At 46.3% G+C, this 11,241-nt stretch overlaps 1 protein-coding gene and 1 long non-coding RNA gene across 2 annotated transcripts in view; one reads left to right on the top strand and one right to left on the bottom strand.

The window, feature by feature from the left end:
• Nucleotides 1–1,151: 1,151 nt before the first annotated feature.
• Nucleotides 1,152–6,611, bottom strand: LOC129694594 (uncharacterized). The gene is made up of 3 exons (XR_008723019.1): nt 6,461–6,611; nt 4,727–4,822; nt 1,152–2,290 (listed from the first exon to the last, which is right to left on the bottom strand). It is a non-coding gene; the product is annotated as an uncharacterized LOC129694594 (long non-coding RNA).
• Nucleotides 6,612–6,730: 119 nt separating this feature from the next.
• LOC129694593 (cytochrome P450 2K6-like) overlaps nt 6,731–11,241 on the top strand; it is a 29,438-nt gene continuing 24,927 nt past the window's right edge. The window contains exon 1 of the mRNA XM_055631321.1: nt 6,731–6,880. Within this exon, the coding sequence (XP_055487296.1) occupies nt 6,873–6,880 (8 nt within the window). The 5' untranslated portion in view covers nt 6,731–6,872. The remainder of the gene's footprint in view (nt 6,881–11,241) is intronic.

Here is an 11,241-nt window from a genome sequence, read left to right as displayed (position 1 = left end):
GGCCACAGTTTATGAATAGGGGGTAACAAACCCCGCGTCGGGGCTGGTCGAACCTTCCGCGACATTGGAGCTCCTGAAATCCACGGTCTCTCCCGAGACTGCGAGCTCCCGATGTGAAATCTGCAGGCTTGAGCGTCGATCCCAGGCAAGGGATCGCAGGCTCCGATGGTAAGTCCACGTCTGCGCGGTGGGGCTCAAAGTCAGTCCCGAGTGAGGGCTCCAGCTCCACCATGTTAGGCTGCAGAGCGACCGGAGATACGATCCTGAAATTAATCGCATCTCCATCAAGGTAAGAGATTGAACCCCTCCCCTAAACCCCCCCCCACATAAAACAAAAAAACGTTTCCTTTTAAAACCACAAAAAAATAACGACTGACAGACAGACTGTTGGCGAGGCTGCCATCGTGCCTGGTGTTTAATACAGTCACACACTATGGAAACAGACCCTTCGGCCCAACTTGTCCACACTGTCCAACATGCCCCTGCTATACCAGTCCCACTTACCTGCATTTGGCGAATATCCCTCCAAACCTGTCCTATCCATGTACCTGTTTCTTAAATGTTGCGATAGTCCCTGCTTCAAATACAATAGACAACAGGTGCAGGAGGAGGCCATTTGGCCCTTCGAGCCAGCACCGCCATTCAATGTGATCATGGCTGATCATCCTCAATCAGCACCACGTTCCTGCCTTCTCCCCATATTCCCTGACTCCGCTGTCTTTAAGAGCCCTATCGAGCTCTCTCTTGAAAGTATCCAGAGAACCGGCCTCCACCGCCCTATGAGGCAGAGAATTCCACAGACTCACAACTCTCTGTGAGAAAAAGTGTTTCCTCATCTCCGTTCTAAATGGCTTACCCCTTATTCTTACACTGTGTGGCCCCTGGTTCTGGACTCCCCCAATATCGGGAACATGTTTCCTGCCTCTAGCGTGTCCAAACCCTTAATAATCTTATATGCTTCAATAAGATTCCCTCCCATCCTTCTAAACTCCAGAGTATATAAGCCCAGCTGCTCCATTCTCTCAGCAGATGACAGTCCCACCATCCCGGGAATTAACCTGGTGAACCTACGCTGCACTCCCTCAATAGCAAGAATGACCTCCTCTGGCAGCTCATTCCACACACCCTTTAGTTTAGTGAAGACAGACATCTTTGTCATCATGCATGATTGATTTTTAATTTGTAGACTTTAAACCACAGCAGGTATTTTCAGAAATGCCCATCTCACAGGTCAGTGAGTTGCTGGGCACGTCCTCACGTTTTGCTGTGGTCTCTCGTGTACTGTCGTGTCAGGAAATTATTCAAATACATCAAGTGCCCAAGACCAGAGGAGCAAAGGGAGTGCTAGGACATGATTCCCGTAAAGTTAATTTGCAAGTCGTATCAGTAGTAAGGGAGGCAAACGCAATGCCAGTATTAATTTCAAGAGGGTTTGCATACAGAAGCAGTGATGTCATCTTGATGGTAAGGTTGCATTTGGAATATTGTGAGCAATTTTGGGCCCCCTTATCTGAGGCAGGATGCACTGGCTCTGGAGCGGGTCCAGAGGAGATTTACAAGAATGACCCCAGGAATGAGTGGGTTAACCTACGATGAGCATTTGGCAGCGCTGGGCCTGTACTCGCTTGATTTCAGAAGGATGAGGGGAAGAGGGACCTCACTGAAATGTACCAAATAGTGTAAGGCTTGGATAAAGTGGATGTGGAGAGAAGTTTCCACTAGTGGGAGAGTCTAGGACCAGAGGTCGCGGCCTCGGAATAGAAGGATGCGCCTTTAGAAAGGAGATGAAGAGGAATTTATTTGGTCAGAGGGTGGTGAAACTGTGGAATTCTTTGCCACAGAAGGCTGTGGAGGCCGTCAATGGATATTTTTACGGCAGAGACAGATGTATTCTTGATTAGTACAGGTATCAGGTGTTATGAGGAGAAAGCAGGAGAATGGGTTGAGAGGGAAAGATAGATCAGCCATGATTGAATGGCAGATTAGACTTGATGGGCCGAATGGTCTGATTATACTACAACATGAACTTGTGAACTTTGAAACACAGCAGGTATATTCAGAAATGCTCATCTCACTGGGAAGGGAGTTGCTGGGCAAGTCTTCATGCTTTGCTGTGGTCTCACATATTCTGTTGTGTCAGGAACTATGCAAATGCACTGAATGCCAAGACAAGGCTGGTGCACCCTTTATCCTCAGGATCCACTCTGCTGGACCACGGCTCCCGATGTCGGTGGCTTTTCCGGGAAGAATCCCTCATCCTCCGATGTGTTTACCAGATTGTACTTTTCATCTGCAAGTGTAAAGGATGTTTTTATTCACGGTACATCCCGAAACACGACAGAAGAATTCTCACTTGCAGCATTGCAACGGGTAGGTGAACATATGTGGAGGAAGGTGGTCACAAAGGCCAGGAAGCGAGCGGGCAAGATCATCTCTGACCCCTCTCACCCTGGCCACTAACTCTTTGAATCACTTCCCTCTGGAAGGCGACTTCGGACCGTCAAAGCTGCCACAGCCAGACATAAAAACTGTTTTTATCCACGAGCAGTAGCTCTACCCAACAGCCAAAAATCTGTAGCCTCCCTTTAATCTGGATTTTGTTGGTTCATCAATGGTGTTTTATCATTAATGTTTTATTATTATTATTAATGTTTAGTGTTTACTGAGTCACTCGTAACTGTCACTGTATGTCATGTTGTTACTTGTAGGCGGAGCACCAAGGCAAATTCCTTGCATGTGAATACTTGGCAAATAAACTTACTTACTTGCTTACATGCTGGAGTAACTCAGCAGGTGAGGCAGTGTCTATGAAAAGAAATAATGGGCGACGTTTGGGGTCGAGACCCTTCTTCAGACTGATGTCGGGGGAGGGGGTGGGACAGAGATAGAAAGTAGGCGGAGACAGTAAGACTGGTGGGAGAACCGGGAAGGGGGAGGGGATGGAGAGAGAGGAAAATCAAGGGCTAACTGAAGTTAGAGAAGTCAATGTTCATACCACTGGGGTGTAAACTACCCAAGTGAAATATGAGGTGCTGTTCCTCCAATTTGCGCTGGGCCTCACTCTGACAATAGAGGAGGCCCAGGACAGAAAGGTCGGATTGGGAATGGGAGGGGGAGTTGAAGTGCTGAACCACCGGGAGATCAGGTAGATTAAGATGGACTGAGCGGAGGTGTTCAGCGAAACGATCAGTCTGGCCATTGCTGATGCTATCTGCAGTATGAGTGGACGAGTTGGGCCAAAGGGCCTGTTTCCATGCCACGTGACTTAATTCCAATAGACAATAGACAATAGGCGCAGGAGGAGGCCATTTGGCTCTTCGAGCTAGCACCGCCATTCAATGTGATCATGGCTGATCATCCCATATCAGTACCCCGTTCCTGCCTTCTCCCCGTGAAGACGATTGAAAACGATTGGGGAATTCTCTGCCTCAGAGGGCGGTGGAGGACGGTTCTCTGGATGCTTTCAAGAGAGAGCTAGATAGGGCTCTTTAAAATAGTGGAGTCAGGGGATATGGGGAGGAGGCAGGAACGGGGTACTGATTGGGGATGATCAGCCATGATCACATTGAATGGCGGTGCTGGCTTGAAGGGCCGAATGGCCTCCTCCTGCACCTATTGTCTATTGCCTATTGACTAGTGCATGGATAGAATAGGTTTAGTTTTGTTTAGAGATAAAGCGCAAAAACTGGCCCTTCGGCCCACTGGGTCTACGCCAATCTGCGATCCCCACATATTAACACTATCCTACACACACTAGGGATAATTTACAGAGACACCAAGCCAACTAACTTACAAACCTGTACGTCTTTGGAGTGTGGGGGGAAACCGAAGATCTCGGAGAAAACCCACGCAGGTTACAGGGAGAACTTAAAAAATCCGTAGAGACAGAACCTGTAGTCGGTATGGAACCCGGCCCTCCAGCACAGCATTCGCTGTAAGGCAGCGACTCTACCGCTGTGCCACCGTGACCAAGATTCTAGGTGTTTCATTGCAGGAGGGTTTGTTATGGAATTCAGACCGAGGGTTGATATTCGCAGTACCATTGTGGTCAGCAATAATTGATTAATTAATTAATTAATTAGTGGGATTCATTGCCACAGAAGACTGTGGAGGCCATGTCAATGGATGTTTTTGGGGGGCAGAGATAGATTCTTGATTGGTACGGGTGTCAGGGTTTATGGGGAGAAGGCAGGAGGATGGGGTTAGGAGGGAGAGATAGATCAGCTGTGATTGAATGGTGGAAAAGACTTGCTGGGCCGAATGGCCTAGTTTTGCTGCCATCACTTATGAACCCAGTAACAGGCAAATAATCAAATCTAAAACGAGTGCATAGAACCCCTGCAATGAAGTCAATAGACTATGGATAATAGGTGCAGTAGACCCTTTGAGCCAGCACCGTCATTCAATGTGATCATGGCTGATCATCCACAATCAGTACCCCGTTCCTGCCTTCTCCCCATATCCCTTGACTCCGCTATCTTTAAGAGCTCTATCTAGCTCTCTCTTGAAAGCATCTAGAGAATTGGCCTGAGGCAGAGAATTCCACAGATTCACAACTCTGGGTGAAAATGTTTTCCTCAACTCTGTTCTAAATGGCCTATCACTTATTCTTAAACTGTGTGGCCCCTAGTTCTGGACTCCCCCAACATCGGGAACATGTTTCCTGCCTCTAGCGAGTCCTATTCCTTCAAAATCTTATATGTTTCAATATAAGGGAGATACTGACCTTGGACCTGGCTGCTTTGTGGCTCGGACATGCCAGAAGGTGGGCCTTCCTTTTTGTGAATAACACTGCCGATCTTGCTTGCCACATAGCTGCAGGCTGCAAAATAATTACCATTCAGAACATGCAATGCTTCAATGGTTCTTTGTGTTAACACATGTACCCAGGTACAGTGAATTTATTTTTGGCATACACATCAACAAGATTAATGCCATACATATGTACAATCCCCGATTTAGTTCAGAATACATAGATACAATCCACAAGCCCATTCCAATACCAGGTTTTGGTAGCATTAGATAAGAGATGTTCTTGCCATCATGTTCGGCACTGACATTGTGGGCTGATGGGTGGCCGATTGGGAAAGGGGGAGATGCAACGAGACCTGGGTGTCATGGTACACCAGGTATTGAAAGTAGGCATGCAGGTGCAGCAGGCAGTGAAGAAAGCGAATGGTATTTTAGCATTCATAGCAAAAGGATTTGAGTATAGGAGCAGGGAGGTTCTACTGCAGATGTACAGGGTCTTGGTGAGACCACACCCGGAGTATTGCGTACAGTTTTGGTCTCCTAATCTGAGAAAAGGCATTCTTGACATAGAGGGAGCACAGAGAAGGTTCACCAGACTGATTCTTGGAATGTCAGGACTTTCATATGAAGAAAGACTGGATAGACTCGGCTTGTATTCGCTAGAATGTAGAAGATTGAGGGGGGATCTTATAGAAACTTACAAAATTCTTAAGGGGTTGGACAGGCTAGATGCAGGAAAATTGTTCCCGATGTTGGGAAAGTCCAGATCAAGGGGTCACTGTTTAAGGATAAGGGTGAAGTCTTTTAGGACCGAGATGAGGAAAACATTTTTCACACAGAGAGTGGTGAATATCTGGAATTCTCTGCCACAGAAGGTAGTTGAGGCCAGTTCATTGGCTATATTTAACCATATAACAATTACAGCACGGAAACAGGCCATCTCGGCCCTACAAGTCCATGCCGAATACGGACTTAAGAGGGAGTTAGATCTGGCCCTTGTGGCTAAAGGGATCAGGGGGTATGGAGCGAAGGCAGGTACAGGATACTGAGTTGGATGATCAGCCATGATCATATTGAATGGCGGTGCAATCTCGAAGGGCCAAATGGCCTACTCCTGCACCTATTTTCTATGTTTCTATTTTTCTATGGGACTTTATGTATTGTACTGTTCAATATTCAGAAACAATCTTCAATAGACAATACACAATAGACAATAGGTGCAGGAGTAGGCCATTCGGCCCTTCGAGCCTGTACCGCCATTCAATGTGATCATGGCTGATCATCCACAATCAGTGCCTCGTTCCTGCCTTCTCCCCATATCCCCTGGCAATCAGAGAACCTGCCTCCACCACCCGCTGAGGCAGAGAATTCCACAGACTCACAACTCTCTGTGTGAAAAACTATTTCCTCGTCTCCGTTCTAAATGGCTTACCCCATATTCTTAAACTGTGGCCCCTGGTTCTGGACACCCCCAACATCGGGAACATGTGTCCTGCCTCTAGCCTGTCCAAACCCTTAATAATCAGATTTCTGATGTAGGATTTTGACCGCCCAAAGAAAATGGATTTATCTTTAAGTATAAATTTGCTGAGTTCAATCCCACCATTTTGTGGTGGAGAAAATGTAAATAGGAATCTGCAGCCACGCCTTGCAATTTTAAAATTCTGGTTAAACTGGTTACTTTTTTGAATTTACGATTGCTACTCACCCTTAATGATTAGTCAGACCATGTTTTTATTCCTGCTTTGCGAATCCTTCTCTCCAGAAAGGACAAATTTACAAGAATCGTGTCTGTCCCGCTGAGTTACTCCAGCGTTGTTGTGGCTGTCGACAAGAATCTGGTGTTTCAGCCAACGCTTCCGCGTTGAGCAGCTGAAGCTCATTGTTCGCCCGGCCTGATGGGAATTGTAGTCATCTCTGGGTGAACGCCAGCCACCGAGGCTTGCAAAGAACAACAACCCAGTTGCAAATGTTCAGCGGGGCGGTCACGGTGGCGCAGCGGTAGAGTTGCAGCGCCGGTGAACCGGGTTCGATCCCGAACACGGGCGCTGTCTGTGCCGAGTTTGCACGTTCTCTCCGTGACCTGCGTGGGTTTTCTCCGAAATCGTCGGTTTCCAAAGATGTACAGGTTTGTGGGTGAATTGTGTAAATGTAAATTGTCCCCGGTGTGTGTGTGTGTGTGTAGGGTGATGATATTCTTATAGAAACTTACAAAATTCTTAAGGGGTTGGACAGGCTAGATGCAGGAAGATTGTTCCCGATGTTAGGGAAGTCCAGGACAAGGGGTCACAGCTTAAGGATAAGGGGGAAATCCTTTAAAACCGAGATGAGAAGAACTTTTTTCACACAGAGAGTGGTGAATCTCTGGAACTCTCTGCCACAGAGGGTAGTTGAGGCCAGTTCATTGGCTATATTTAAGAGGGAGTTAGATGTGGCCCTTGTGGCTAAGGGGATCAGAGGGTATGGAGAGAAGGCAGGTACGGGATACTGAGTTGGATGATCAGCCATGATCATATTGAATGGCGGTGCAGGCTCGAAGGGCCGAATGGCCTACTCCTGCACCTAATTTCTATGTTTCTATGTTTCTATAATGTGCGAATTCGGTGGTAGGGCATGTTTCCGCGCTGTATCTCTAAACTGAACCACTCTGCATGGCAGAAAGGTAGGTCATTCAACATGCGCTGCCTGACCCGCTGCGTTACTCCAGCACTCTGTGTCTTTTTATGTTGTAAACCAACATCTGCAGTTCCTTGTTTCTGGGATTTGGTGGTGGGTAGCCACCCGCAGTGCTCAAAAACAGGAGCAACTTGGACAAACAATTTTGCCACTACAGTGTCACACTTTTACCAAACCTGCAGCATTGCATTTTACGGGGGACATATGTTGCTTTGAACCCAAACGTTTGTTATGCGTAAGTACAGGAAGTCTTCAGTAAGCGGTGCTGTTGCATTGAAAAAAACCATGTCTGATTCTTATGCAAGATAAGACAGAGTGTTGAAGTAATTCAGTGGGTCAAGCGATACCTCTGGAGATAAAGGATAGGTGACGATTCGGGTCACTAGACAATAGGTGCAGGAGAAGGCCATTGGGCCCTTCGAGCCAGCACTGCCATGCACTGTGATCATGGCTGATCATCCACAATCAGTACCCCGTTCCTGCCTTCTCCCCATAATCCATTGACTTATCCAACTCTCTCTTGAAAGCATCCAGAGAATTGGCCTACACGCTCTACTGAGGCAGAGAATTCCTCAGACTCACAACTCTCTGGGTGAAAACGTTTTTCCTCATCTCCTTTCTGAATGACCTACCCCTTATTCTTAAATAGTGCCCCTAGTTCTGGACTCCCCAACATCGGGAACATGTTTCTTGCCTCTAGCGTGTCCAATCTCTTAATAATCTGATACGTTTCAATGAGATCTCCTCTCATCCTTCTAAACTCCAGAGTATACAAGCCCAGCCGCTCCATTCTCTCGGCATATGATAGTCCCGTCAGTCCGGGAATTAACCTTGTGAACCTACGCTGGGCTACCTCAATAGCAAGAATGTTTTTCCTCAAATTAGGGGACCAAAACTGCACACAATACTCCTGGTGCGGTCTCACTAGGGCCCTGTATAACTGCAGAAGGACCACTTTGCTCCTATACTCGGGCCCCTTCTTCAGACTGAAAGCAGGGGGGAGGGAACAGGAGGTAAGAAAAGGCCAGAACAAAGTAGAACTGGCAGCAGATGATGAAGGAGAGAAGTTCATAATGACCCAAATGTTGGCTGGGGAAGAGGTGATAATGAACGGAAGCATGGATGTGACCAGTTGAACTAGTAGGTAGACAAAAATGCTGGAGAAACTCAGCCGGTGAGGCAGCATCTATGGAACGAAGGAATAGGTAACGTTTCGGGTCAAGACCCTACTTCGTACTAGTAGAACTAGCAGGATGCCGAAAGAAATTCCTCCTTATCTAATTTCTAAAGGTAGGTCATGTTATTATGAGGCAATGGCCCCTGGTCCTAGACTCCCCCACCAGTGGAAACATCCTATCCACATATAAGGCGGCCACGGTGGCGCAGCGGTAGAGTTGCTGCCTTACAGAGTATACAGCGCCGGAGCCCCGGGTTCGATCCCAACTACGGGTACTGTCTGTACGGGGTTTGTACGTATGTGTGTGTTTTCTCCGAGATCTTCGGTTTCTTCCCACACTCCAAAGCCGTGCATGTATGTAGGCTAATTGGATTGGTGTATGTGTAAAATTGTCCCTAGTGTGTGTGGGATAGTGTTAATATGCGGGGATCACTGGTCGGCGCGGACTCAGTTGGCCGAAGGGCCTGATTCCCCGCTGTATTTCTAACCTAAGAAAAACCTAAACATCCACTCTCTCCAGGCCTGTCACTAACTCTGGTTCCTATTAAATATTTCCTCTCTCCTTAAATGTTACCTTTATTGTAATAAGCAACCCATTATCTCCCCTTGCTCCAATCTATTGAAAGTTGGGTTGCGGTAAGTGTGACTTGTGGAAGGATAGATGCATAGAGTGAACCATATTATGTATGCAGATGATCTTGTGGTCTTTAGTCCATCTAGCGCTGGTCTCCAGCAGCTCCTTACTATATGTTCCGTGTATGGTGTGGAACATGACATTAAATATAATGCTAGTAAGAGTGCTGTTATGATCTGTAGAACCAAAGAGGATAAATGCCTAAAATATCCTGTTTTTAAATTGTCAGACAATAATCTTAGTGTCTCTAATAAGATAAAATATCTAGGGCATATTATTACAGAACAAATGACAGATGATGAGGATATTTATAGGCAAGGACGCATGCTGTATGTACAGGCAAATACCCTCTTGCGTAAATTTGGTGCGTGTGCAGATGTGGTGAAGATGTCGCTATTTAGAGCATATTGCACACCCCTCTACACTGCGCACCTGTGGTCGAACTATTCAAAGACAAGTATGCAGAGACTAAAGGTGGCATATAATGATGCCATGAGAACACTGCTAAGGCAACCTAGATGGTGTAGTGCCAGTAATATGTTTGTGGCTGCAGGAGTCAGTACTTTAGAAGCTATCCTAAGACACCACGTGTATAAATTCATTTGCAGGATAAATGACTCTAAAAATGTGCCTATTGTGGCCTTGTCAAACATAAGGGTTAGCACTACATGCTACGTATCCCAGTTGTGGAGACACTGGTATCGTTGTCTCATTGTAGGACATTGATCATCTTTCAATCTGGATTTTTAACTTAAGTTTTGTGGGTTTTTGTTAAATATAAATTATGATGTTTTTATGTGATATACCATGATTTTATATATATTTATGATATTTAATATGCAATGCATTTTTTAATGTTATGTTGCCCCTTGTCTGGACCTTGAGTCCGAAATAAAGTTTATTATTGTTATTATTATTATTATTATTATTATAGTGATACAGTGTGGAAACACAGGTGGGCTCCTCGGCCCACCTTGCCCAACATGTCCCAGTTACACTAGTCACACCTGCCTGCATTTGGTCCATATCCCTCCAAACCTATCCTATCCATGTACCTGTCTAACTGTTTCTTAAGTGTTGCCTCAACTACCTCCTCTGGCAGCTTGTTCCATACACCCACCACCCTTTGTGTGAAAAAGTTATCCCTCAAGGGCCTGTCCCACTTGGCGATTTTTTCGGCGACTGCCGGCATCATATCAGTGTCGCCAAAAGATTTTGAACATTTCAAAATCCAGCGGCGACAAAAAAATGTTGCGCCACGTGAAAAAACACCGTGTGTCAATAGGTCATCACATCGAGACTTTTTCAGTGACCTGATACGTCAGTCAATGATGCCGGCAGTCGCCAAAAAAATCGCCATGTGGGACAGGCGTTTACGATTCCTATTAATTGTTTTCCCCCTTCACGTTAAACCTATGTCCTCTGGTCACCGATTCCCCAACTCTAGGCAAAAGACTCTGTGCATCTATCCGATTTATCCCTCGCATGATTTTATACACATCTACAAGATCATCCCTCATCCTCCTGCACTCCATGGAATATAGTCCCCAGCCAACTCAACCTCTCCCTGTAGTTCAGACCCTCTAGTCCCGGCAACATCCTCGTAAGATATGGTGATATTAAACAGAACACAGGACAGATGGCATCGCGATGGCATCCTTCCATTCTCTCGTGTCAAGTCATGTTCTTGTCAACAAACCACATTACTTCCAAAATGCCGGGATATCAAGTATCTGCTAAGTGATCCATCTGGTGAGAGCGCTCCCCTGCTGGACTAACACCTGGACAAAGGTATCACGCACAGTCTAGAAGGCCTTTGTACCAAATACACATACAGATCACAATGCTACCAGAGGTGGTGGCGGAGGCAGTAGCAAGAGTAGCATTTACTATAGATCCTAATGACAGGTGCTGTCTGTGTGGAGTTTGCACCTTCTCCCTGTAATCTGCCTGGGTGTTCACTGGTTTGCTCCCATACTCCAAAAGACCTACATGTTTGAAG

Source organism: Leucoraja erinacea, unplaced genomic scaffold (genome assembly GCF_028641065.1).
Source record: "Leucoraja erinacea ecotype New England unplaced genomic scaffold, Leri_hhj_1 Leri_71S, whole genome shotgun sequence".
In the NCBI taxonomy this organism is placed as follows: domain Eukaryota; kingdom Metazoa; phylum Chordata; class Chondrichthyes; order Rajiformes; family Rajidae; genus Leucoraja; species Leucoraja erinaceus.
The sequence above is the reverse complement of the archived record's forward strand: the minus strand, read 5'-3'. Positions and strand labels throughout refer to the sequence as shown.